This window comes from Sapajus apella, unplaced genomic scaffold (assembly GCF_009761245.1).
Source record: "Sapajus apella isolate SASKATOON/1434 unplaced genomic scaffold, GSC_monkey_1.0 scaffold2, whole genome shotgun sequence".
Taxonomy (NCBI): Eukaryota; Metazoa; Chordata; class Mammalia; order Primates; family Cebidae; genus Sapajus; species Sapajus apella.
In genome coordinates, this window is record NW_022436942.1 from 22,462,172 (window position 1) to 22,489,609 (window position 27,438).

Consider the following 27,438-nt stretch of genomic DNA (forward strand, 5'->3'; position numbering starts at 1 on the left):
TCAAGATATTAAATTGTTGCAATGTACAACAAATTGAATGATGGAAGATAGGATGTCTTAATGAGGTTTCGCTTTCAATGAGTGTTGATTTTCTATGTATTTAAAAATCTTTTTTATGGCTAGGTGGGGGAGGGAAGGACCTTAGAAGGAAGAAGGGGCTTCTGGGGCAGCATGGACTACAGCCCTCGAGAGCGAGGATGCCTAGGTTTCCTTGAGCCCCTCCTCTACCATGTCTGGAGAGAAAAGGGGCCCCAAAGTTGGGAGATTCTCTATTGGGGCCTAAAGGCAGTGGGGGGGACTGGCAACCTGAGAGGCAGAATGTGAGCCTCAGTCCCGGAAAGTTAAGTGTTTTATGACGTCCCTAAACAGAGGGCAGAGACTGAAAGGTCTCGCCGATTTATAATGAACAGAAACCAGCTGCTGGGTGAAAAAGGCAGAAATGCTGGAGGGGAGAGAGAAGGAGAAACAAATACAAATAAATTCTTCCACTGCTTAAAGACTTTTGGCAAAATTAATTTTCAGCACACTCCCTCCACATTACCTTTCGTTCCTGAGGAAAGAAGCCCTCTTCTTTCAGTTAGATCTTTAATTATGCAGCTGAAATTTGCTGAAAGGATTCGCTCCAAGGGGGGAGAGCAGGTCAGATGAACCCGATCTTCCCTACATTGGATTATATTTTCCTTTTCCCATTTCATTCTAATTTTGTTTTTTTGGCAAAAGAAGGGCTGTCTACAGGGAGAAAGCTGGGACTTAGATTTTTCTAAATATATTTATATTTTCCTGTTAAATTTGTCTGAAAACAATTATGGAAACTCATCAGCAGAAGCAAGAACAGATGTTTTATTAAAACTGCAGTTGTGCTCTGTAAATATGCACAAGTCTTGGGAAGGAGGGGAGAGAACTTGTTCTTTGTTTCTATAAAACGAGCCTAGAGAAATCAGAAAACACTACCCCCCAACCTCATCAGGCTGGCAGGTCTCCTTGCTTCTGCTCTGGCCCCTTGGCCTCCAGAATCAGGCATTCGGAAGGGGCTTGGTGTCAACAGCAGATTTTCACTTTCGGAGGAGCTTTAATTGGTGGATTCAAAAACAGAATTTAAAAAACACAAAAAAAGAATATAAGGGGAAAGTTGCCACTTGCTTCTCCAGTCCTCCCCAACGCAAAACACAAGCTTTTCATAGTGCTAATTATAGGAGAGAAATTGACTGCCTGCGCCTTGGACCTGAGTTGGGTAGAGTCACTGGCCTGGAGTCCCCAAGGATAAGGGTGGCATTGCAGCCTGGGCACTTGGGGATTTCCCTGAGCAAGTTGAAAGCTCCCATTTCAGCCTTACTTTAGGCCAGGGAAAGGCCGGGGGGGCCTGTGAGCTCTGAACTGGGGAAAGGGTGGGTGGGACTGGACCCAGCCTGGAGAGGTTCGTGGGCAGGCCTCACCTTGCTGGCTTTTGCTTTCCACTCAGCTCTGGGAAATATATTAATGTCTTGGGGAGGGATATTTGAAGTGAGTGGGATGAGATCTGGGATTTTTATTTGGGGACAATATTTTCCAGAGGTCCTCCTTAGTTGTGTCCTCTGGGTCTCCTCTGTCTCCCCAGATCCCCCAGCTCTGCGCGGATGTTTGTGACTCACCCAGCCTGTACACAGATACACATATTCCATTCCTGGCTGACGCGCCGCAACTACAGCTCCGTGCCTCCGGAGGCTGCTCAGGGACCCAGGCACTGGAGCCGCAGGACTCAGTGCTCGGCCTCAGCGCTTGGCCTGGGTGCTCAGCTGCCTGGAGGCGACCCCGCAGCTGCCCAACCCTGCCCCCACCACCCCCAATTCTCACTTTCCCGGGCGAGAGAAGAGCGGTTGCCCCGCTGGCCCCTTTTGTGCCATTGGGCGAGGGCTAAAATCCCTCTTACGGAGAAAGCCGAGTTTCAATAATTACTCAGCTCCCCTCACAATCACACTATTTGGTTAAGGCTTTGCTGTTCTAGAGCGACTGCTCAGTTGGTCCGACTGGTCTAGGATTAGAATTTTTAATTTAGAAATTAAAAAAAAAATAAATTCTACTCCAAATGCCTGGTGTTGTGTGTGTAAATAAGCTCCTTTGATCTCCATGGAACTCCTAGTCAAGGGATCAGATCGCAAAGAGAGCCTCCTGGTCTGCCAGAGACCCTGAATGCAGGGAATGCTGCTTGGAAACACCAAAGCATGGCTCACCTAAGGGGCTTCCAGTTTCCCATAGATATGATGGGGGAAGCTGTCTGAGCACATACCTGCCCCCACCCCCCCCACACACCACATTCCTAAAAGGAACACTCCTCCTTTCAAAGTTCAGGCACAGAGAAAAGTGAAATTTGACACACCTAACATGAAAATGAATCCCATTTGGGGGTGCTAATATTTTGGGGACAGGGCCCAGGCTGGCCAGTTGAAGGGAGCTGGGGGTCAGCAGGGAGAGGGAAAGGAGGAGGAGGCCAGATGGGGCATGTCAAGCTGCTGAGAACTGCCCCCAAACACCTAGGAGGCCTGCACTGGTGACTCCTCTTTTGAGCTAAGGAGAGGCTGAGAGCCTACCCGCGCTGCTCTTGCTTTATTGCAATTAAACAGAGAAGAAAGGTATATGGGGGGCTCTGCTAACTCATGTCACATTTCCTCTCCGTCCTCTTTCTTTCCAGGTTTCTGCCTGACGTTTCCTTACCAGCACTTCACTTATTGCTGTACCATCAGCAGACACAAACTCTCACATCGGCATTTGTTTGGCTTCTCAATTCACTTCTCTGACTTAAGGTTAAAACGTAAAATAGGCCCCAAACATCTCTACCCCAACACGCTCAGCCCTGAGCCCCCTTCCGGCTCCACCTGGAAAATGTCATTTCTGGCTTTTGGGGGGCTGGCACCCAAGCCTCCCACCTCTATTCCAAGCAGCTGAGTATCAGCTGAGGAGGGGGCTTAGGGAGAACCTGGGGACACAGCTCTCTGTGAGCTGGGAATGGGGAGAGAGCTTAGATGCCTAAGGACACTTGAGGGGGGCAAAGCAAGTGACCCTGTTTGGCCTAGGAGAAAGATTAAAATCCAGAATATCCCGAATATTTTCAGCCCCCTGAATAGGGCCTCAAGAAGATGTCACATGAGGAAGAAGCTGCAATAGGGGGTGTGGGGCTCTGTGCTGGGTGAAAGGATCTCCAGCCTTCTGGCTTCTTTTATGCCCCTCCACATGAAGCATATTGCTTGGGCCCATTTGGGAAGTTCACTAGAATTATAAAATTCATGAACTCAGTATTTATGACGTCACAGTGAGTTGTCATACAGAAATTGTAAATGTCCTACCAGTTACACATGGCAGGAGTTTTGTGTGTGTGTTCCTGCCCTCCCTCCACGTTTTTGTTCCTTCCTCCCCCTTTTCTCCCCATGGTCTAACTTCTCCTGCTTGAAAATAAAATGTTGTTATGTTCTGGAACAATAAGCCAGCAATAAAACAGCATCCTCATTTCCCTATAAATAATTTTATCCTTTATTGTTTGCAGATCTGAAAGAACCATTTAATCTGTGCTGGCAAAAAGAGAGAGAGAGACTGGGAGGGGAAAATTAATTTCAGAAATGAGAATATTACTTACTTCAATGATACTCTTTTAAATTTGATAGCCAGGAGCAAATTTAAAGGCAAACGGCTGCCTATCCGACTCTACACTTGGCAGGAGGCGGGATTGGAGACATATAGGATCTTTAGCAAAGGGGCATTTCATTTTGTAGGATTTGCTTAAATTCACTGCAAGTTTGGGGGGCTGAGAAGAAGGGAGTGTGGGAGGAGAATGACATGCTATATCTAGCTTTATGAATCCATCAGCATTACCCTGATTTAAAACCCAACAACTTGTGTCTCAGGGAAACTCCTGCAGAAAGGAGTGGGCTGGTGGGGGACTGGGTTGAAGGGGGTGGGCTCAATTTTCTCAGTGAGTGTGGCCCCCTTAACCAAGTGGTTACCAGGGGAAGGAAGAAAAGCCTAGGCAAGGGGAGGGCTACTGGGAAGTCTCTCCACCACAGGGACACCCGGAGGTTTATGGTGTCCCCATAATTCCCCTGACCCTATAAACAGCTGCCCTGTTTTAAGATGATTTCTCCTTCCTCCCCTCCAAAAGAGAGAATGCAGGAGCTTGTGAGGGCAGGAGGGGGTTGCTGGAAAGGGGAGAGAGTTCGGGGATTGCGCTGCACTTTGTTCTCCTGGGCGAGTTCGCTGGTTTGGCGGGTTTCTGACACAGGGTGGCAGCAGACAAAACAAGTAAACAACTCACAGACACAATAAACAGGAGCGGCCGCGGCGCCGTGGCAGAGGCCGTGGGCTGGGCAAGGGGTACAGTCCTGGGGTAATGTCACGCCAGCGCCTGGGGTGACCAAGGCCCAGAAAGCCTGAGGCTGCTCTCCATGAAGGGCGGAAGGAAGGTGGAAGAAAGCTGCACACCTCTTGGTGCAGCCTGTCTGGACAAGAGTCTTGGGAGAAACCTGATCACCTAGAGAGTGGCGGAAAACCCCTCCAGCCCCACTCTATTCCCTGTTTTCTTTTATGGGGTTTTCCACCGACATTGAAATTTCCCCTCTGCTCTGTCTTTTTGTGCCTCTGGAAGGGAGAAAGGCTGGCAAAGGAGGCCCATTAATTCTCAGCCTTGGTCGCCCATACTCAGTGATCCAGGCCCACAGGCCTAGCATCCTCTCCTGTGCTACCTGAACCAGCCTTCTCCCTGACCAGGTCTTGCCCTGGCTCAGATAGCAGCGAGGATTAAAACACAGTTCAGCCAGTAACCCGATCTGGGTATTTGGGGGACCTTAGAGAACTCCCAATCTGCTGCCACGGATGCAGGCAAATCCGGCTGGGGCAGGGTGAGTGGCTGGCCGGGGCAAGCAGGAGGAGAAACAGATATTCGCTGTACCCCTACCCTTTCTTGCCTTTTCCACCCGCTTCCCCAAGCACCCTGGCCAGCAGCCACCTTATTAAGGTCCAGAGGCCACCTTATTAACCACGCTGATCCCTTCATCACCCCAGTGAGGCTTCCAACACCAGGGTCCTGACGGCTCAGAACTGTTCGCAGGCCCACCACGCCGACGCTGTGAAGAGTCCCACAGAACTCAATTTCAAGACAACTGGGTTCCCCCTTGTAAAATAGTTTCTAAATTGGGAGAGTTTGCCAGGAGGTGTGGAGAGAAAGCAGAAGGGATTTAGTATTTTCCTAGTCCAGCTGCTCCGGCAGTGGAAGCAATAAGGTCTGAGAAAGCCTTTACGGCATTCATTGGTTACTGGAACCTGCATACTCTGATTCCAGTGCACACATATTTCCAGCAGAGCATGCACAGAGGGCCTGCTTGGTCCGGTGCCTCCATGAGCCCCCTCTCCTCTAGTGAGGGCTAACAAAATTTTGCATGCACATAAAACGGTGTTTGAGCGAATATAGGCATGGTAACATACAATTAACCACCAAGGAAATATGAGTCTGTATATAGTCATGCATAAGCCTGCGTCTGTACATTTGAGCCTGCATAAAATAAATAATAACACTCCTAAGCCGGGTTTCAGAACACAACAGCCAACCCAACAAGGTCACCTTCTCCAAACAAGGTCGCATTCTCTGTCGGAATCACAACTGTACGACCAGGGAGAGAAAGGGTTTGCTCTGCCCATTTCTCCTTAGGAACTGGCACACGAAATACAGCGGATGGCAGGGCTAACAAAGCCCCTTGTAAGGGGGGCAGGCAAGCCTAAGGGTACCCAAAGAGTGGGCTCAAAGTGGGAGGCTCCAAGGAATGTTGCCAGGCCCTGACCCACAGATTCAGTGTCTCTGCCACGGGTGCGCGGAGTCCTTGAGCCAGATTCTATTCTCAGCCACCCTGGCTATTATTAGATAATCACAGAAGGGCTCTCCTGCAGTAAGGACCACATCAGCAGGGAATGTGGCCTGTAAGGAAGCTGAGGGTTGCCACTGGTGGCTCCTCTCGTGCTTCTGTTTGAATGCCAGAGAGGGAGAGAAAGAAGAAGGGAAAGAAAATCGAAAGTAACTGGGAAGCAGAGAGCTGGTGCTGGAGTCCACTGGGGTCTAGTTTATCCCCTGATCAGAGTGGAAAATGAAAACAGAGGGCCAGTCGCTGCTGCCATGCTTTCTCTGCTTGCCTCTGTCTTGTGAGGATGGGTCTAGGGGTGAAGGGCACAGGATAAGGGGGGCCTGCAGGGCTCTAGTCAGGAAGGGACAGAAAATCAATTAAAATATTATATAATTAAGACACCTCAGGATGATGCTGTTAAGCGGCCAACCTCGAACTCTAGCACCCCCAAATCTCACTGTCCGCACCCTCAATGAGGTCGTTCTAGGATTAAGAGAAGTACCCCAGCCTCTCCCAGGCCCGCCCCTCGGGTGGGAGGGGGCCCTGCTAATATTCCAGGTGAATCTCCACTGGCCTGAATGGCCTTCTTTGGAAAAGGTTTTCTTTCGGGGGCCGAACAAAGGGCACTTGTGTTGCCCCCATCAGCGGCCATCCACAGGGGCGGGGGCGACAAAATACAGGCGAAAGAGAGTAAATAGAGGCCTCACCGGTCGGCGGTTCCCACATTACGCGAGGAGAAAGGCTCCCATTTTCGGGCCTCTCGGGCCCCTCCAGTGTCCCTCCGCACTCCCTTTGCCCTTTTCAGGTCCCACAGACTCCGAGTCCCGGCCTGCCGCAGGCTGGATCCCCGGGGCGTCAGTCCCCGGGCCGTGCCCGAGCGGCGGGAGAGCGCGCGGTAGCCGGAGCAGGCGGCGGGCTGGGCCCATTTGGGGAGAGTCAAGCGCTTTTCTCGATCGTAAACAAGGAACGCGAAATTAGCCCCTCGTCAGACGCCTCTGCCGACACACAAGTCCTACTGGGGGGGGGAGGGGGAGAGAAAATGCCATTTCTTCCCCCGGGAGAATACCTCAGAGGCCTTTATGTTGGCTGCGAAAGGGGAATTTTGGGGGGGCAGAAAAGGAAGGGAAGGGGATTGTGGGGGGAGGGGAGATAAAATTCACCGTCAGCTCCGGCCCAAGCGGTTTGATCTGAATGCAAACTATATTTTTAAGAATTTGATAAAAACGGGTTTCTTCCCCCATCCACTGCCCCCCCCACCAGGCGACGGGTCAGGGTTTAAACAGGAAATCGTGGAGCGATCCCCTCCCCCACTCGGGCTTGGCGCAGAATCCCAGTCGCGCCTCTGGGAGAGGGTGGGGGTAGAGGGGTGTCTTGGCTTAGACTGAAGGTGAGTCTGGCCTCCAGACTCTCTCGGACCTCGCCTGGAATATGCGCCCCCCTCCCCGCCTCCGGGTGTGTCTGCCTGGGTGTGCAGGCGTTTGCGTGTGCGTCGCCCTTTATAAACAGAAATTCACACTTACAGGGGCCGCCTCGGAGCCTCGGACCCAGGCCGGGCAGCAGGCCCTTGCAGTCATATATCAAACTGCGACACATTCAGGGCCACGTACATTTGGAAGAAATTAAGCCACTGTGTTATGAAACCATATGCGTCGGGTTAAGACTATACAACAGGCCATTAGCACCAATTATTAGAGAGATATCGAGTCCCCAGGACCCTCCCGCCGCCCGAGGCTGACGCCCCTACCCCTTGAGCCAGCAGCCCCCGGAATCCGCACTGCCTCCACAGCACCTAGGAGACCCTGCCAGGAGGACTGGGCCTGTCCCCGCCCAGCCTAGAGCCTTCCCTATTCCCATCTCTGCCCCAGGCGAGGCAGGTCCTAGCCCAGAGCAGCCAGGCGTGGCGGGCGGGCATCCCGGTCCATAGGGCACCCTGATTGGGATGGCCGCGGTTGGGGGTAAGGGGCGCAGGACCTGGGAAGGAAAAGCCGGTAGGCCTCTTTTCTCCGAGCACAAGATGGCTTTTGAGTACTGCATCCCCCACCCCCCCCCTCCCCCCTCCACCCTCCACCCAACGCAGGGCACCTCCCACCCTTCCATCCGCCCGAGTGGGGGCGGGAGCAGAGGGTGGGCAGACGCTCTCCTCTCGGCTGACGCGCACCAGCCACCAGCCTCCCCCCTAATTGCCAATTAACAGGCCCCGCCGCCCGCCTCGCTGCGCCAGCTTCCTGCTCGGCGGCCCGGCCCTGGGCCCACAGTGCGCATGTGTGAGCTCTGGCAGTCTCGCTCTCTGGGAGGGAGGGGGATGCCAGACAGGGAGGGGGCGCTGAAAAGTTTGTTTGGGGGTTGGGGGGCTGACTTTGCTTCGAGGGCAATGGGCACAGCCTCTAGGTTCTCTCTCCTGCCTGGAGCCTGAGCTTCCAGTTCCCCTCCGACCCAGTTCCATTAGCCAAGAGGCCGAAGGTCTATAATAAACAGGTACTGACACAGTGGGCATCAGAGAGCTGGCGCCCTCGACCGCCTGCTTGAGCACCACAGGTGCTGTCCCCTTGCCCCCCACCGCCAACTTTGGCACCCAGTGACATCAGGACAACACAATCGCCCCAGTACCAGCTACCAGTATTTCAGTTTAACCCCATTTCTGCCCCCTACACTTTTCCTCCCCATAATTACCCACGCGCCCACCCTCTTTCCAGCCCCCTCTCCTCTCTAACCAAGACAAGCCGCTGCTGTCCTTATCTTGAAACCGCCACCCAGCTACGGACCATTAGTTACATATTTGAACCAATAAGGAAACACTTACCGAGCGCTGCTGTCACTCTCCCTCTCTCCCTCTCTCTCTGCCTCTCTCTCTCCCACTCTTTCTCGTCTTCCCTCATTCTGTGCCGCTGCCGAGCCTGTCTTAGCTCCACACACACACATATACTTTATATAATTCAAAAATAAAAATGATGATAATCATCAAAAAGCCAAATAAAATTAAGGAGAGTTGAAAGAAGGGGACAGGAGGAAGAGCCTGGGAGAGGGGAGGGGCGGAGGCTTCTGCAGCTCCCTAGCTCAACTCCAGCTCCTGCATTCCTCCTGCCCCTTGGGGGCCAGAGGGTCGGGAAGGGAGAGAGAGATGCTCTCAACTTCTGTCTCTCCCCTCCCATCCTCATCCTCCCCAGCTGCCCCCAGCTTCGGCAACTCCACCTGGGAGGAAAAAAAATTAAACGGGGGAGAAAATAATTATTAATCAGATTAATTAAAAAAATACTGCTAATGATGGGAGCGCCCAGCGCAGGTTTCCCTGGCAATGGTTAGGCTCTTACAGGGAGGACTGTTCTGCGGAGCGCTCGGAACGGACAAACCACAATAAAAAGTTCACGTTCATGGATGGAATCCACATGACTTCTTGTGGCCAATCCAACTTGTGAGTCGATCGTAAACTTTTATTACTCAGCTGTAAATTTTCTGCAAACAACCGGGAATGCGATGCATTTGTGTAGCGTGTGCAAATGGGCGCCGCGGTCGCCATGTTTACCCAATTCTCTCATAGAGGGAGCATCCCCGGACCCCAACCCCACCCCTACCCCCACCCACCGCCTACTCCCCACGGGCCGGGCTGCTGTAGGAGCGCGGATAGAGCTGAGGTCGGACGCCCAGACGAAAGAAAGCTTCAAGCACTGAGGGTCGGCTGCCTCTCCTGGTTTGCCGAGTTTTAAATATTGTCCTTAATAAATGGGGCATTAAGGTTGCATCAGGGGGAATTCAAAGCTTTGCAAAGATTTGTGGCCTTGGGGCAGTGGTGGCTGGTGAGTTGCAGGGATTGAAAGGGGTGCTTCCCTACGCCTACTTTTTTTTTTTTTTAAAGGAAGAGAGCAACATCCTCTATATGGGGTACCCCTGAAAACCCCCACTCCACCCTAGACAGGAACAGTAGTCGAAGACCACTGGCAACCACCCAACCAAACCTGACCTGGAGTGGTCTGAAGAACCTAGGGGGCTAGACCCACCCTGGGCAATCCCGCAGTGCAGCAGGAGAGGTGAGAATTGGGGGCAACTTCTAGGACCCTCAAAACGACCCTCATCCCCAGGGTCCCCTTCTTAGAGAGAATGACATTTTCCCCCAAGACCATCCCTAGTATCAGGTCTTCTCACTTTCTAGTTCGAATGGCAGCTTCCTTGAAATCTTTTTACAATTAAAAATAAAATTAAAGCCCAAGATCTTGGTCTCTAGTTCATCTTCTGGGGGAGGGGTGCAAGGCAGGAAGCCTTTTGGATCCTGTCAGATTGCCCACACCCACCTGCCTTTCTCAGAAAAATTTTCTGATTCACTGAATGTGCAGCTGGGATGTACTACTGAGGTCTGAAAAAATAACATTTTACTGCCCCGAATTCCACCTTCTGTGCTAAAATTTCTAGCAGCCTATTTTTCCAGACCCCTAATTCTGAAGGTGAGTCCAGAGTAAATTCCCCTATAGAGACTATTTGCCGGGGGGAGGGGGTTGCAGCCAGGTCACTCTCCCCACGGGCCTGCCGGGCCGGAGATTTGAAGGCCGGCAGCTCTCCACTTGGTCCCGAATCAAGCTGGCATGGGAATCTCAATAGCTGGGTGCCTCAACCCTGACCAAGCGGGGATACCTCATGCCTTCCCCAAACTTCCTCCGCAGTAAGCAAAGCAGTTCCCTAGGCCAGATGCAGGGATCTCGTTTCTTTTACAAACCGACCCATAAATTTTATAACAGGTAGTTAAAAATTACGACGAGGAAGCGCTGGCCCAGCTTTTCACAACGGGCAGCAGGGAGAATGGGACGGCACTGCGGGCAGCTCACCGGAAATTTTACTTCTAGACTGTGGCACAACCTATCCTGTTCTCTTTAATTGGGGAGGGGTAACTTTCCCAGCCAGCAGGCAGTCACTGGGGCATCCCATCTGGGGAAGATAAGACTGGGGACACCAAACCCATTCCCCTATCCTAGAGTGCCCCAAGGAGCCCTTCAGGAGGCTCATCACCTTTCTCACCCACCCCGCGATCCCAGATCTCATGCAGGTCCACACCTTCCCAGGCTTATGCAATGAGTGAGTGGAGAGGAAAAAAAATTAATCCAGAGAAACGAATTTGCCCCCCAACTTAATAGCTGCATTATTCCATCTCTACGGTTGAGATTAGAATAATAAATTCTAGGCGCAATGAGCGAGATGCTTCAACTCAGCATTTTGAAAGACACTATTTTTCACAAATCACAAATAGCTTTCGGAAGCCACTTTCATTGGCTAATAAAAAAGTAAAGAATGGGAGAGAAAGTCCTATCTGCAGCAGCCGAATGGTCCCCATTCCGGTAATGGGACGGCGGGAGCATTTGGGAGGACGCGATTCTAAAGAGAGCGCATCCCGCTCGCAATTACGTTCCCCCATAAAACGGGTTTTTACCTCCTTTTCTTTCCAAACGAGAAAACAGAGGCAGAAGGGGTGGGGGAGCGGGTACTACACGAAGGGGTGGCTGGGACTCCCTCGGTTTAGCCCTCCCCATGCCTGGCATCTCGAGTAAAGCCGGGCGCCAGACGCACCCCGCCCTCCGACGCGCCGGGCTTGGGGCCACGGACGTTGCTGAGCAGGACCAGGGACGAATGGGACATTTGGTGTGGGGAAAAGGCGGCGAGGCCCTTCGGAGCCATTTATTGCGGGTTCATCCTGCTAGGCCACTGGGCCAGATATTTTTATTAATAGCAATCATAATTCCACGTTTAAAAATGAAACGGACCTCGGCGACCTCGGCCGTCCCTTGGAGCATGGAGGACACGCCTGTGGGAAGGCCCGAGGTCAGAGCGAAACGCTCTCTTTTCTGGTCTCCCTGGTGGGTAGCTGGCGTCTCCCACTGAGAACAGGGTTACCTGGCTGGTGCCCCTGCTCACAGCAGGGACCCCAGGTTCGGGTAGATTTCCCGGAGCTTCTGCTCAAAGCTGTCGCAGCTGTCTGCAGCCTGTGCTTCCAATCCACAGCCTTTCTCGGGCTGCAGGAGATCCCTAGGAAGCCCGACTCAATTCTGTACTCAGGCCCGATTTTCAGGCCCGTTTTTCGTGGGGGCCAGTGAGTGACTGGGACGCAGGTGAAATTACACAAAACAAGAGTTGGCCTGGGCCTAGGTCTGGGGAAATCAATGACCAGGAGAGGGATAGATGAGAAGTGGGGAGGAAGAGAGAGAGAGAGAGACAGAAAGAGAGAGAGAAGAAAAAAGAAAGAAAGAAAGAAAGAAAATCTGGCCTCAAAAATATTTCAGCCTTTGGGGGTCTGGTTTTTAAGACCAGAAGATCCTTCCCCTCCCTTTTCCCTTCTCCTGACTGAGTCAGAAGACTTGCATCTCTGGAATTTGGGATTATTTGACCAGAATCTTATTGGCATAAACAGATTTTTTAGTCCAGGACTCTCCAGAGAGTAGTGAGACACCTCTTTACCCTTGGGTCCCTGAGCCTTGAACTGAAGAATTCTTCATTTTAGGGGATGAAGATGCCAATACAATCCTCTCAACCCTCCGTGGCTGGGGTGGCAGGCTGTCCACTCAGCAGGCCCATCCCCCCGGGCCCATGGCCCACACTGTGGGGGCTGGGTAAACTGCCCAATTGCCAAGGTGAAGTGGGGAGCGGACTTTAAACAGCCTGAACACAAGTTGGAGTGGATGCAAGTGGGCTGAGTGACAGTGATGACAATCCTCCTGCACAGAGGATTGAATTTGAATTTCAGGATGTGGGCTCAGGCTGGTCACCTATGAGCTCACTTACTTTCCATTCCCTTTTCCTTTCCTTCAGGCTTAAGCTTCCTCATCCTTCATTTTTAGCATCCTCCATCCTTAGGCATCTTCAGGCAAGCCCTGCAGACAGGCCAGCCAGATGCCTCGAGCCTCACACGTCCCCACTCGGTTCATTATTCTAGTGCTGGGTGCTGGGTGCTGGGTGCTGGTGGCCAAGGTTTGGCCACAAGGGGCATGTGGAGATCAGAAGGAACGCCACCATCTCACCCCCAGATCCAGACCCTGGAAGAAAAAGTCATAGTTTCGGGGGAGGAAGGTGTGTGTGTGTGGGGGAACAGGGCAGATTCTTTGTCTGGGCCCAGCCCAGAGCTGAGGAGGAGAAGGGTGGATGAGTGAGGAAATCTTTCTTCCCATTGGGATCCTGGCATCTAGAAACCAACTTTGTTTGGAGCCAAGATTCCCCCAAGGGCATACCTATACACTCCTTCCTCTCTTAACCAATCGACTGTTCCTCTTCTCCCTCCTCTCAGCCCCTCACCCCCTTCACCTGCCTTCCCAGGCCAGCCTGCCTTCTCAACTCCCAGGCTTATCTCCATGTGAGTTTCTCCACCCCAAAGCCAGACCAGTGGAGCAGACCTTTTCCAGAGAGTTGGACAGGGGGATAAGAAGGGAAAGGGGAGAGAATAGGGAAGAGCTGTGGAGAAAAAGCAAGTCATTCCAGCTTCAATTATTTTTCTTCTTTTTTTTTTTTTATTATGACTCACGTATACAATACAAAGTACTTGGACCAGGAACAGGGCTGTAGGGACACAAAATCTACATTCATAGCTGGACATAAAGACAAATGACCAAAAATTATTATTATAGATATATTTTTAACGTTTTTTTTTTCTTTCGAGCACGTTGCATAAACAGAGAATTCAAGACAGAGTTAACTATACATTCAGTGCAATTTAGTTCTACTCTACTGGGGTTAGAAGCACAATAAAAGCGCACAGGACCGGCGGGCTAGGCAGTCTCAGTTGTTGGGTTTTCTTAGTGAAAGAAGCAGCAACAAACGACAACAAAACCGCATTACGAATACTCTCAAAGCAGGATTTCTCTCTATAGGTAGTGATAAAATACGCTGGAGGTTTCTTTCTTTCTTTTTTTGATTTTTATTTTTTTTCGCTTTTTTTCTCCTATAGCAGGATTTTAATTTTTTTTCTCTTTTTCTTTTTCAAAATTATTGCAGGTTCCCTTTAGGTAGTATGTTAAAGATTTATTATCAGTATTATTATTATTTTCATGATTATGGTAATTTCTGAGCACGAACACTAATGCAGCTCAGAGGAACCCGGGCCCAACAGAACAGAAATCAAATAGTGAAGGAGAGGAAGGCATGGGCCCGAGTGACCATGGGTTGGCTAGGTAGGATTTTAGAGGCGTCTGCAGGCTCCTATCTACCCTTATGGAGATGGGGGAGGGGAGAGACCCACATCTCCTTCAGGTTTCCATCAGGTTCCTAGAGAAAGTCAAGGGGGTTTTTCTAAGCAGGGAGCCCCGGGGTGGGGGAGGGGGAGGGGAGGAGACATTCCTTGCTTTTTTTCCTTATTTCTTTAAATTTGTCTTCCTTCCCTTCCTTCCTTTCTTCATTTTTTTCTGTCCTTTCCTTTTAAAACAAAAGTACATCTAGTCCACTAGTCTTAGCATAACAACAAAACCACAAGTCCTCTTCTGCATTTCTAGGGGGCTCCACTCTAAAATAAATACCAGAGAAGTAGGGAGGTGGGAGTGTGGCAAGAGACAGACGAGGAGCACGGAGGCCAGGTCTCAGACCTTAAAATCCAGGAGGAACACAGAAGGGTGGGGGCAGGGACAAGTGTGTGTTGGGGCAGGGAGTGAGACGGAGAGTCCGAACTTTCCGCTGTGTCTCGGTCTCCCCCCTCCAGCCCTCAAACAAATAAAGAGCGGGGGAAGTCCAAAGGTAATAAAACCAGAGCTGCAAGTATCTGACAGGTAGTTAGAGTTGTGAGTGTCATTCTATTCTCTATAAAAGCAAATGACAGTCGTAAACTTCTCAATTTATCTGCTACCATAAAACGAAACTTCAAGGGAGTTGCTAAAAGGGGGGGCCTCTCTTTTTTGCTTAGTCCTTGTTTTCTTCCTTTTCCTCCTCTTCTTTCTCCTCTTCCTCATTTCCTTCTTCCTCCACCTTCTCCTCATCTCGCGCTCCGGGCAGTTTATCCTTGTTGTTCTCCTTTTTCCACTTCATCCTTCGGTTCTGGAACCAGATCTTCACTTGTCTCTCGGTCAGTCCCAGGGCATGAGAGACTTCAATCCGACGCTTTCGTGTCAAATAAGGATTAAAGAGAAACTCCTTTTCTAGTTCCAAGGTCTGATACCGGCTGTAAGTTTGCCGTCCACTGCGCCTCCCTGGAGCTGGACAGAAGAAAACCCCAGTCTGGTTATGTTTGGGTGAGGGCTGGTTTTCCCTTGCCACTCTTCCTCCCCTAAAGTCCCCTCTCTGATCTCCTCAGTTCCCCTCTCTTCTGTGGAAAAGGCTAGAGCTGAAGGTAGACAGGGGCAGGAAAGTTGGGGGACTGTTTTGGTTTGGCTTCACCTTGAGAGATGGGGTGGGGGTGGAGGCTGGGGTCTGTCTGGAAACTGGGGCCCTTCAGGGACTGGGGGAGCCCTGAAGAATCCCGCCCCCCCAACGAGGCCTGTAATCCTAGGAACTGGCCTTTGCAGCTTTGTTTACAAGTGCAGCTTGGCATTTAGTGAGCAAGGCTGGGGACAGTCTGTTTCCAAAAGAAAGGAAAAAAAGCTGGGGGCAAAAAAGAGAGGCTCTGCCCACTGCCCCCTCCTTGCATCTCTCTGCCTAATGCTTTTCCAATAAGAAAAATAATTGATCTGCTGGAATGTATCACTGCTCCGCCTGATTGCTAACTGGGGACCAGCAAATAAATCATGGGCCATCCCCGCCGGAACTTGTCGCTTTATTGCTTCCCCCTGTACTTCGAAATTGGGCCATGAGGGGCCACCCTTGGAGGGGCTCTTGACCTGAGCTACTCTGCAGGTCTCAGGGAGACCCCACAAGTCCTCCATTGGGGAAACTGGCTAGGGTCTTCTGGACCTCAGAGATCCCTAATCTGCCTGGCTCCTCTCCTTTTGAGCACTCTTTTCCCCCTCCTCTTAGGCTCCCCTGTCTTCTCCCAACTGGGGGAGGTACAGAAAAGTTGGGGTAGTGGCCCTCAGGCTGGCTCTCTGAGAGGAGGCTGTGGTGCCCTAGAGAGACAGAGAGCCTGCCCTTAGAGTCTCACCACTCTCTGGCTAGCGCAGAGAAACAGGGGTCTCCCTTTGCCTTAAGACAGCCTGGCCACTGTCCTGGACCCCAGGCTCCCTGCCTCTGCAGAAACTGGTTTGTTCCAAAGGCTGACAACCCTCAGGGTACTCAGGGTACCATTCCCAACCACCTCCCCAACTCTGACTTTAGAGATGCGGAGTGGGAGAGTCAGAGAGAGACAGACAGACAGAGATGGAGAAAATGATCTTTAACCCTTTGCAGCCACACAGCAGCTTTCCCCCACCTTCACCCCAATCCCCTAAATGTTCTAGGCACCCCCTCCCCGCCCCACCCCAGCGGAGCCTTCCCAACCTCGAGAAACCCACCCAGGCACGGGGGGTGGGGCGGGAGAGACCCCAAAGCCGGGAGAAAAAGCGAGGGCAGACAAAAAGGAGGCCAGGGAGGGGGGAAAGACCCCGGAGCGCGGGAGACCAAGGGGGAAAGAGAAAAGGCTTCTCACCGTGGGGTCTCATCCATGGAAACATGAGGCTGGGAGACGAGTTTTGATTTAAGTGGCCTTGTCCTTCGCTACTGTTAGTGTTGGCGGAGGATTTACAGTCGGGATATTGCACCACGCTCGCCTCTTGCTGAGCCCCATAAAGGGACTGTCTGGGGAGCGCCTCGTAGCCATAGAATTTGGAGGCGTCTCCGTGGCAGCTAAGCGAGCACGGGTTCTGCTGGTAGCCTGAGTTGGAGATGCCGGAGGTGCCGTGGTGGAAGAAGTCTTGGACGTGGTGCGAAGCGTGCTGGAAGCCGGGCGCCGAGCCGCCGGGCCCGTACACCAGCGCATGGCTCCTGCCCACGCTCTGAGGGAACCGGCAGTCGTAATAGGCCGGTTCCAGGGACTCGCCGCCTTTGTATTTGGAGAACAGGGGGTTGACGAAGTAGGAGCTCATGCTGGGTACATGAAAACCCGCGGCCCCCTCCCCTCTGGCTCAGGACTCCCCCACCCGGTACCCCCGAAACTCCCCTCCCCCCGGGACCGAACCCCAGGCCGGCTGGCTCCCCGGGACTGGGCTGGGCTGGTGGGCTGGGGGCTGGGCAGGTTGGGGGGCGCCTCGGTGCTGAGCTCGGCCGGCTCAGCAGAGCTCCCGGGGCTGAGGCGCGGGTGGCGGCGGGCGGCGAGCGGGCGGCGGCGGCGCTCCTCACTGTCGGTAGGTAGAGCTCGCGCTCTCTCACTTAGCTCTTTCCTTTAACAGCCCAGGCGAATTCCTCAGACTCCCGGCGGTGGCGGCGCTTACACGCGATTCGCGTTCATCAATCCACGACATGAAGACAGGCGAGAGAGAGAGAGAGAGAGAGAGAGAGAGAGAGAGAGAGAGAGAGAGATGGCGGGGGGGTGGGGGGGAACAGGGCTGGGGAGACCTGGAGGAAAGGGAGGGGAGGAGAGGGGGAGGGATGGGGGTGTGTGGTGTGTGTAGGGGGTGGTGAGCCAGCCCCAGCTAATGGCTGGGATCAGCTTTTCCAGGGTAGGAATTTAGATGTGAAGGTGCCTCTCGCCCCCAATCTTGCTTCTCTTTTCCTTCCTTTCAGAGAGAGAGAGAGAGAGACACCTGAGCCAGCAGGTCAACCCAGGTTACCTCAACAGGTATAAGACCTCCAAGGGGATGAATGCCTGCAAGCCAGGGCAGGGCCCCCAACCCAAAAGATGGGCTCCCTAGGGGGGTCCCTAAGTCTGGAGACTTTGAAGAGGAACAAGTATACCTATCCCCAAACACTTCAGGCATCAGACCCTCCATCCCCCGGCCCCTCCCCAGGGTCCAAAGCTGTCCTGTCTTCCTTAGATCCTGGAGACTGGCTTGCTGCCTGCTAGGGGAGAGGAGAGGGTCGGAGGTGGTGGGGCTGGGGAAAACTCCAGACACCCCGTCAGGGCCACACTGCCCCTTCATACACCAACCCCTGCATGGAGCGGGAAGTCCAGGCAATGGCCACAAGCTTGGCTAGGGGCTCTGAGAGCAAAGCTGCTTATGGAGACTAAAAGGAAAGGGCAGCTGTGTGTGCCTGGCTTCTGTCTGGGCTGATTCAGGACATTTCTTCGTAGGAGACTGTTTGCATCTGACTTAGAGGGGACTGGAGCAGGCCTCTTACTTGTCCCCACATACTCCCATCCCATAGGAAATGCCAGCTCAACCTGGTGGGGTTCCTGGCTTCACTGCAGCCCCCTCTTCCCCAGGCAGGCTGCCCAGGTCAGGATGTGGATGAAAACTGTCAACAGACACTCTTTAAATATTTATCCACGTTTTCTCTGGGGGGGTTCCCCCTAGCCCCAAGGCCGAATACATTCAACTTAATTCTAATGAATTAAAGAACCTTAGTCCATCAGCACCCTTCTCTGGCCATAAGTGTGTACGGTGATTAACACAGACAGAGAGAAAAGGGAGAAAGTGAGAGTATATGCGTGCGGTGTGCATACGAATGAAAAAGACGAGTAAGAATGATTTTTCCAGTCCTCTTCCTCACCAGGGTGTGAGGTTGTTATACCCAGGCAATCCTGGCGCACACTCAGGATGCACACACACTGTGCCTGCTACTTCTCACCCTGAGACCCATCAAGTCCATGCTCAGTGTGAACTAGTGCACACATACCTGGAAGCATCCTGCCCCCTCACACACACTGTACACCCATGTGCACACCCAGGCACACAGGCACATGATGTCTGACAAACACAGACGCATCTTTAGGTCTTTGCATTATGAAAAAAATGCTACCTGCTTTTCTTCCACATCCTGGGGATTTCAGGGTTGGAGGAGGAAGGAGGTGGTTAGACAACCAGATATTCTCCTTCCCCATCCGGATCCCAGCTCTGGAGATGGAAGAAGGAACGGCGGTTCAGGGAAGGATGGTTGAGAGAGAATGAACGCCTCCCCCACACCCCCCAGTCCCTCTGTTATAATAATGGCCGGGGAAATGGCCACTTTCTGTCAAATTCCCAAAGGAGATTCACTGGTGCAGGCAGCAAGAGCTCCTTCCAGGATCCCCTGCATTTGGGGAATCTCACCATCTCAGGAGCTGCCCAAACTCTTAGACATCCAGAACTCTGGCACTGGAGCAGCAGGAGGGAAGGGTCAGAAGAGGGCTGTGCCAGGGCTGCAGGCCTCCCCAGGGTCCAGAACAGTGGGGGTCAGGACAGGGCGTCTGTACCCCTACCACAGCCTGCTTCAGCCTTGGCTCCAGCCCTGCCTTTTCTGAGCCTGCTCTTCGGGTGCCGCGGTGAGCAGAGTGGACTCTGGGCTTCCAGCATCTGGGTCACTGGGGACTGTCATAAATACTTTCTCTTCCCAGCCTGGAAAGAGGAGGCCCAGAGGGCTGGATCCGCTGTGGGGCCTGCGCCTTATCATTTAGGGGGTGGGGTGGGGGGGATATTTAGACATTTTATGGTCCAGCGAAAACCCTGCCACAGAGCTATTCTTCCGGGCCTTTGTGTCTTGGAATGCGACTGTCCCGAGTGTGCTGCCACCACCGCCTGCCCGGAAAGCCCACCAGTCCCTCAGCCCAGGCCGGACTTGGTTTCCCCTTTGGGGGGTCGCTCGCCCTTCTTTCATTTGTTTGTTTGTTTGTCTTCTTTTACACGTTATCTGGTTTATTCCGCTCCCTGAGCCTGGAAATAAAGGAACCGAAAGCAGCCATCCTCGCCGAGGCCGTCTCTGTCCCTCTCCCCGAGGCCTGCACCGCCCTCATAGGTACCACGGATTTATGTTCGTTTGTCCGGGTCATTCTGCCTTTTTGTGTTAATTACGCGCTGCCTGCTTCGCACTTATCTCCTCCACAAAGCGATTATTTTTGACGCCTGCCCTCCTGAGCCTTCCGAGCCCGCTGCCAGAGCGAGGGCCCATCTCCCGCTGCCACTCGCGAATTATTTACACCTCGCAGGTGAGAGAATTGATTTGCTCAGAGCCAGTGGGGCCGGGCCGGCCGAGGCGTGGGGCCTTCTCGCAGCCGCTGCGGGCCGGGCCTCAAATGTCAATGCGGCCAGGGCGGCCTGGGGAACCGCCGCCTCTAACATTGAGCAACAGCGCCACCTCGCGTCCATTTGCTCCAATGCAGTCCGGCTGGGAAAAAGCTAACAGAGGTCCCAGGCCTGGCCCAAAGGTGGGAAGTGGGAGGAAGGAGCCTCCAAAGCGGTGCGCAGGAGAGAGATTCCCTGGAAGGGAGTTGCCCCAGGACTGCTGTTCTTTTGTTTTCTAAGTTCTTTGAAATAAAACCTTTGAAAGGTTCCACACTGTTTTCTTTTTTTGTTACCCTCCCTTCAACAATTAAGAGACACTAAGCAAAGCAACTGCCGCGATCTCCTCCCCTCATTCAGGCGCATTTCTGGGCTTGAAACCTCTCCGCAAAAGCGGATGCAAGCTCCAAGGCTCCCACGACCGCCTGCCCGCGGCGCGCACCCTAAAGTCCTCGCTCCTCTTACCCTGATGCTGGCCCCGCACCGCCTATTCCGCCGCCGCCTGCAGGACTTTGGGGTGGGACTCTGACTTCTCCAGGCTGTTTGACCCCTGGTTTGTAGCCCATCCCTCTCGCGCGCGCGCTCTCCACCTCTCCCTCTCAGCCAGTGAGGTCCTGTTCTCCGTGGGCCATAGACAAAACATTCCTATAATCCGATTTCAAAGGAAACAGTGTCCACCTTATTTAAACCATAAAACAATTAAGCCCAGACGTCTAGCCAGCTCCGCGCTGCTGTTTTGTTCGGCCCCATTCAGAACCCAGAACAGGGAGACAAACAGCGCCATAAAAGTGGCATTTCGGGGCTGCGGAAATGTACCTATCCGCTGCCTTCCCAAGTGGAACAACCTTTAGGGTTTTGTGATTCTGACAAAGGAGCAGAGGAGAGGTGGGAGGGGAAGATTAGGGTAGGAGGGCGTTTGCTAGCCCCTCTGTACCCCTAGCTTTCATTTCTTTCCCCAGATGGGTGTTGTGCTGTTTTAATTCGTAAATGATAGCGACTAAAAATTGGTTCCAATCCTGACCTGCAGGCTGGGCTGGGATTGAACAGTGGGCCGGGCCGGGTGGGCCTGCTCTGCATCCCATGGTCTCCTCAGGGTCCTCCAAGCCCGCGGCCCTCCTTCCTGCCCGCAGTGAGGCCGGCTCAGGCCGCCTGCAGGAAGCAGGCCGCGCTGATGGACGCTGAGGGGAGGCGACAGGGCCTGGGAGCAGGGGCGGGGTGGAAGCCCGGAAACGCCGCTCTGGGGCTGGGAAAGAAGCCCGCATCCCGGCGCTCCGGACCAGGGGAGAGAGGGGTATCTTGGCCTCCACTGGGTGGGAAACAGGAGTCAGGGTTCCAGAACAGCAAAATAGCCAGAGAGTCTTCAGGAAGGAGATAAAACTAGAAGCAAAGCACGTTTCAAACGGATCAAAAAAACAATGCTCCTGGAAACGGGGAAGAGGTCTCCAAAGCTCGAAAGAGGAGCCGGTGCTTCAGCGACTGTGAAGTCCCTTGTTTCGACTTGACTGCCCCCCAATATTATCGAAACAAAAATTTCACCCGTTCCTACCTTCCTCCACCCCCCTAAATGGGAGTGTTTAATAGAAGTAGAGGGTAGGAGATTCAAATGATGGGGAAGGGGCTGGTCCCTACAAGTGTCTCACCGTCCTGTAAGGTGATGCTATGGGGGATCAGCTGGGGTCCCCAATTATTTTCTTTCACGGAGGTATCCCCCAAGTATTTAGAGCGACACCCTGCACCCTTGGCAGAATGGGCAGCTTGAGATATTAAAAGACTATATTTCAAGCAGTCTGATTTTAATAGTTTCCAGATTGGGGGATTTCCGAGAAAGGGGGCGCCGGGCCGAGGCATACCCGGCAGCTTGTGTCTGCTTCTGATTAGCAGATGAAAACTGCTGGTTCTAGAAAGGCGCTCTGGGGTGCAGTGCAGCCGATCAGCCCCACCGGGCTGTTACACACAAACATCCCCACACATTTGTGCTTCAGGTCCCAAAACCACCAGGCAGCACCCCACTCCTGGCTAATGTCTGGCCAGTTTTCTTGGGCCTTGGGCGCACAATCCCCCAGAAATGCTGTAACTGCACAGCGTGACCCAGTCACCCCCAGACAAACATTCAAACTAAATACCAGAGTAGGGGAGATAGATTGGGAAGAACAGAACTAGGAGAAGGAGTGAGGAGCTGAGACTGCATGAAGGAGAAACTGCATCTTATTCTGATTGTATTGGTTTTGCCATCTTTCTCCTTCCTCCCTTCCTTCCTTCTTTCCTTTCATACTATTCTTTCCTGTCTCCTTCCATGTCCCTTCTCTTCTCGCTCACTCTGTTTTTCTTCTTCTCCCACCACAGTCCCCAGTGCCTGTCCTGCTCCCTGAGGCCTGCCTGGCCTTCCTCCTAGTCCCACACCCCCTCCCAGCCTTCATTCCCAGCCATCACTGGAAGCACCAAAGCACCAATGCAGCCAGGCAAGAAGCCAGCCTGGGCCCTCACCCAGCACCCAACTTTCATCTTCACCTATCTCTTCCCTCCGATCTCATGTACTCATAAATTATTACAATTAATTACAGCCAGGGAAAGCCATTCATGCCGTGCCTCTCCCCCACACTCCATCTAGCCACCAGGAAACTTGTAGGCAGCCAGCCGGGGCAAGCACTAGCTGGGCCTGGGCCTCAGCAGCCTCTACCCCGCCCCCAGAACCCCCCCACCCCTCCCTGACTGGAGAGAAGCAGCAGGCATCTGCCCTTCCAAGGTAGAGGGAGCCCATTCTCTGGCTCCAGCCTCCGGTAGACCTGAGCACTTGCCTCCTCCACAGCAGCAGACTGGGAACCAAAGGGAAGAGAAATAACGAGAACTGGATACAGTTGCGTTTCTGTTTTTTTAAGTGACTTCGATATATTAACACAGGGCTGTTCTACCATAACAAACAGAAGCACGTTACAGGATGGACGCTGGGGACGAACGCTGAGGGTGAGAGGAAACACTGCTATGTACAGCCCAAGGCGCCGGCCTGCACGCCCGACCCAGCTCGCGGCACGGTCCCCAGCCCTGCCCCTCAGCTCCTGGGCTGGGAATCATTATTATGTATGTGTGTGTGTCTTTTTTTTTTTTTTTTTTTTTTGTACAAAATCTGCACGCAGAGCGCCCCAGGCCCGTGGAGGGATGGCCTGGACCAAACACGATACAGGGGGAAAAATAGAAATATAGCGATTCAAGTACTGGCTTCTCTGAAGAAAGGAGAAAAAAAATCACATTTGTGTGTGTCATTTATTTCGGTTGCGCTGGGGAAAGAGAACGCAGTTTCTCTCCCTGCCTCCTCCTTGCTGGGTAGAACTAACTCTAAAACACCAATATCTCAACACTGAACCCTCCCAAATCGCAAGAGTTTTCTTTTCCCCTTCCTTTTTTTTTTTTTTTTTTTTTCCTTTTTAAGCTGATTGGCTTTTCTCTATCTTGCTCTTTCCTTGTCTTTTTCGTCTCTCTCCCGCCTGGGTTGGGGTATTTTGTGGGGTTTTTGTTTTTCCCTTGGCTGTGCTGAGGCAGCAGGCTGGGCAGGGTTTAGGACTGCTCCTTGTCGGTTTTCTCTTTATTCATCTTTTTCATCTTCATCCTTCGGTTCTGAAACCAGATTTTGACCTGCCGCTCAGTGAGATTGAGAACCCGGGCCACCTCATACCGACGGTCCCTGGTTAAATACATATTGAAGAGAAACTCCTTCTCCAGTTCCAGCGTCTGGTACTTGGTATAGGGGCAGCGCTTCTTCCTCGTGGAACGGGCGTGAATCCAGTTGGCCACGGGGTTGCCTGGAGGGCCAAACACAAGCAGGGGTCAGTGGGGCCCCTTTCCAGCCCAAGACTTCTGCTGCTCTACCCCCAGACTTAACCAGGCTCCCCAAACGCAACAACTGAACCTGAATTTGGACACATTTTGCTTTAGGAATTTTCCTCCTTCCTCATTTTGCATTCTGTCCCCTCCCCAGCTTCCCCCTTTTCAGTTTCCAGCACCTAAAACTGTAGGAAATCCGAAGCTATCAAAGCCCCTCCAGTCTGGTCCTCAGCTTCAAGAGTAGTAATTTGAGAATATCCTCATAAAAAGTCCAAATTCCCAACCGTTTCATAGGCCCATAAACGCTTCTCTCTTGTTTTTTATTTTTATAGCAAGGTCTCTCTCCTCCCCACCTCCCTCCTCCTCTGCCCCCTCCCATCTTCCCAGCCCACGACCAAGTCCTGAAATTTTAGCAGTTCTGCTTCCTGACCCTGAGAGTCCCTAAGCCCCTCACCACCCTGTGCAGCACCCTCCTCCCGCTCGCTCGGAGTTCAACCCTGCTGAGGCGAATTCTCAGGGTGATGCTGACAAGGGAAAAGTCTTTCTCCTCTCCCCAGAGAGCTGCTGGCCTTGGGGACAGGCTCCCCTATATCTTAGTTTTCCTGTTTGGCCTCAAGTGCCCCCTCCTGCCAGCCCCAGGACAGGCTCTGCAGGAGCCAAGCCTCCAATTTCAGGTTTATGGGAGTTGCTGAGGGCAAGCAGGGAAGCCTTCTGAGGGGTATAATTAGGCCCTGGCCCCTGATGGGGCTGGAGGAAAAGATTTCCTGCAGCCCCCTCCTGAGACTCCCCTAGACACTTCCTCACACCCAGGGGGCTGCACCCCCTCTCCTGCTGTTTCTCCTTCTTTCCCTTTTTTCTGGCCCTGCAGCTCCCACCTGCCCCCAACCCTAGCCCTCCTGTGCAACCCTTAGAAGGTGCCTGTCTCCCTGATTGGAGTGTCTGTCTGTGTGTGTGTGTGTGTGTGTGTGTGTGTGTGTGTGTGTGAAGAATTTTCCAATCTGGGGAGATGCCCACTCCTCATCCCTGACCCCCATTCTCAACCCTTCCCCTCCAAGACCCTCAGAAGAGGGTTCTCAAGTTTAAGGAGACTCAGACCCCACTTTTGTCCCCACTTCTCTCTGAAAGTCCTGATCTCTCCAAGTTCCCAGGCTTCGAAATACCCCAGACCCCTCACCCAGTCCTCCTGGGGAAGAAGTCCATGGACCTTCTGTTTTATGACTCTCTAGTGGGGTGAGGACCTCCATGCTGACTGGGAAGCAGGGGTACTTCTTTTCGCTGGGGGTATCTCCTCTGTGCCCCCAGTGTCCTCCTCACCTCTTCCCCATCCCATCTCAAATCAGAAACTGAACCTCGCCCCCAGCCCCATTCCCTGGCCCTGCCTGCATTTCTTCGAAAGTGGTGACTGAGCCAAAAAGCCTGGGCTGGGAGGAGGGGGCAGGGGTCTCTCATCAAAGCCAGCTCCTGAGAGAGGAGCTCCCCTCAGCCCTCTCCCAACCTGTCTCCCTGGGCCCCCTTCTCAGACCTTCCTGCTCCTGAAAGCTCCCCAAGGTAATTCGCTTTTATTGAGTTCTTGCCCCCTCGCCCTCGCCCCTCTCCCGCGCTCCCTGCACGTTTCGGGAGGGCTGTAATCCGGCTGCCCCCGCCCGTCCTCCCCTCCCCTCCCGCGCCGGTTGTAAAGGAAAATTGCTCCCAACTTACTGGGGTCCAGGTCGGCCTTCTCCTCTTTGTGCTTGCTGCCGGCGAGCGCGTCCGCCTCGGGCGAGGGCAGTGTCTGCGGGGCGCGGTCGCGCAGCTCCCCGGGCGAGCCGTACATGTAGTCCGGGTAGCTGCGGCCGTCGCCCGGGCCGCAGTCCGCGCGGCGCCCGGGGTAGGCGTCCGGCTTCAGGGCGTAGTGACGGCCCCCGGCCGGGAAGCTGGGGAAGGAGACGGCGCCGGACAGCGGCTCGAGCCAAGTCCGCATGTAGCGCGTGTCGGCGCCGAGGTGGGGCTGGGGGCCGTACGGGTGATATACCACGGACGACTGCGAGGGCACGGGCGCCCACGACGTGCTGAACACTGCCGGCTTGGGCGCGAAGCTACAGGACGGAAAATCGCTACAGTCCGGCACCAAACCGCTGGGTCTGGCGGCGGCGGGGTGAGCCCCCGTGGCCGGAAACCTGGACGCTAGGAGGTCTTCATTGTCGTGAGAGATGAGCGAGTCCACGTAATAGTTACTGATGGGCCCCGTCGCCGACATCGTAACGGGGTTTTACATACATAAGATTATTGTATGAACTGTATATGTACTTTTTATCTGCTCACAGAACAATCAAGGCAGGTAATTATTTTTCCAGCCTTTTCCCTGCAGCTCATTGGCTCCCCGGCCCCCACGTGATCGTATTTACCCAAAAATACGGCGCGGATCAATGCGCAGGGGCTTTTTTTTCCTTGGTTTTTTTTTTCCCCCTCTCCCACCCCCTTCTCTCCGCTGCTCCCCGCGACCTACGATTTCCTGGGGGTCCGGAACTCTGGACCCAAGGCACCAGTCACCCCCTCAGGACGGCTCGTAGCTCATCTGGGAAGCCCCTGTGCCCATGCCCACCCATAAGCAGTTGGCCTCCCCCCAACCATGAGGATTTTTTAATGGGGTGAAAATGCCAGTCCCAGAAGCCAGGGTTCCCGGACCCCCAGGGCCGAGCTGGGCGCTGGAGCCCCGCAGGGGCGGGGAGGCCGACCGAGGTAGGTGGAGGAACTATTTCTTGACGTAATCCGTCTCTGTCGGCCCCGACGCTCCCGCAGTCTCTGCGCGAGCCGAGATCAGCGATTGTCAGTTCGGAACGTGGCTTTTAAAAATGCGTTTTTAAATAGCGTGTATGTATGTATTTCTTTCAGGAGCAGCAGCAGCGGTGAGGGAGGGAGGGTGGGAGGGGACTGGGGAAGCTGGAATGGAGGGAGGGAAGGAGGGAAGGGGAGCGTTCTTCTGCCACTGGCCAACTCAGCCCCCCAAATCTGGGGCAGGGGAAGCCTGGGGAAGGTGGCTCCTGGGTGGGAGGGGTAGAACCTCAGGATCTCATACACCTTTACAGCAGCCTCAGAAGTCTTCTCTTTGCTTTGGCACAGATACACAGGCGCCTGTATTTTAAACTTATTGTCTATATCTATTTATCTTTCTTTGCCAGCTTGAAGAAGTGGAGGAGAGATCTACACAACTTGAGTGGGGTGTCCCCATCCCATCTTCCTGCTCAGTCTCCTTTGCCCCCAGCTCCATCTCTGCGACACTTCCCCCACCCCCACCCCCCAAAAAAGAAGTCACTCCCGGGCTCTGTCTACAGAGAGCCAGGGTGAGAGCGGGCAAGGCGAGAGAGCGACCTCGGTCGTGGGCAAGTAGCTTGTTTTTACATCCTTCAATAAAATTTTTATGAGGATCATTTGATTGTTCATAAATGTGTCTTTCATTAAATAAAATTGTAGGCTGTTTTTGGAACGGGAAAAAAGCAACGGAGGGACTGGAGAAAGCAATTTCTTTGGGGTCGGATGCAGGAATTCCAGAGGGGGCAGTGTGATTGTAGAGGAATATCAGACAACTTGGATTCCTCCCCCCAATAAGTTGGTTGCTACCCTCCTCCTTCAACTGGGAGTTTGTGCCCAGCCCTTTGCTTTCCATCAGACTGCCCCATGGTGGTGTAGTAAAGGGGGGCTTTAGCCAAGCAGGAAATTCTCAGTGTGGATGCAGAAGAGGGGCATGGGAGGTTGACTGGGGGGGGGGAACAGGTGATGTCCCCAGAGATATGGTG

The 27,438-nt window shown here is 53.3% G+C and overlaps 4 protein-coding genes and 1 long non-coding RNA gene across 6 annotated transcripts in view; 1 reads left to right on the plus strand and 4 right to left on the minus strand.

Moving 5' to 3' along the window:
- HOXC6 (homeobox C6) overlaps positions 1-9,371 on the minus strand; it is a 14,196-nt gene extending 4,825 nt beyond the window's left edge. The window contains exon 1 of the mRNA XM_032292054.1: positions 8,656-9,371. The gene's annotated coding sequence lies outside the window, so the exon portion shown is untranslated. The remainder of the gene's footprint in view (positions 1-8,655) is intronic.
- Positions 1-27,438, minus strand: part of HOXC4 (homeobox C4) — a 61,810-nt gene that overhangs the window by 29,681 nt on the left and 4,691 nt on the right. The window lies entirely within an intron of this gene.
- On the minus strand, positions 13,308-20,989 carry HOXC8 (homeobox C8). Of its 2 annotated transcripts, XM_032292026.1 has the most exons (3): positions 18,615-20,989; positions 16,366-17,141; positions 13,308-15,001 (listed from the first exon to the last, which is right to left on the minus strand). In XM_032292026.1, exons 2-3 carry the CDS (start codon positions 16,799-16,801, stop codon positions 14,709-14,711), a joined length of 729 nt encoding a protein of 242 aa, XP_032147917.1. In that variant the 5' UTR covers positions 16,802-17,141; positions 18,615-20,989; the 3' UTR covers positions 13,308-14,708. The 2 variants fall into 2 exon arrangements, with proteins under 2 accessions (XP_032147917.1, XP_032147926.1); XM_032292035.1 differs by lacking the exon at positions 18,615-20,989 and having other exon boundaries at positions 16,366-17,211.
- On the minus strand, positions 22,928-25,967 carry HOXC9 (homeobox C9). The gene is made up of 2 exons (XM_032292017.1): positions 25,364-25,967; positions 22,928-23,643 (listed from the first exon to the last, which is right to left on the minus strand). Exons 1-2 carry the CDS (start codon positions 25,899-25,901, stop codon positions 23,399-23,401), a joined length of 783 nt encoding a protein of 260 aa, XP_032147908.1. The 5' UTR covers positions 25,902-25,967; the 3' UTR covers positions 22,928-23,398.
- On the plus strand, positions 26,066-27,072 carry LOC116560601. The gene is made up of 2 exons (XR_004273043.1): positions 26,066-26,383; positions 26,824-27,072. It is a non-coding gene; the product is annotated as an uncharacterized LOC116560601 (long non-coding RNA).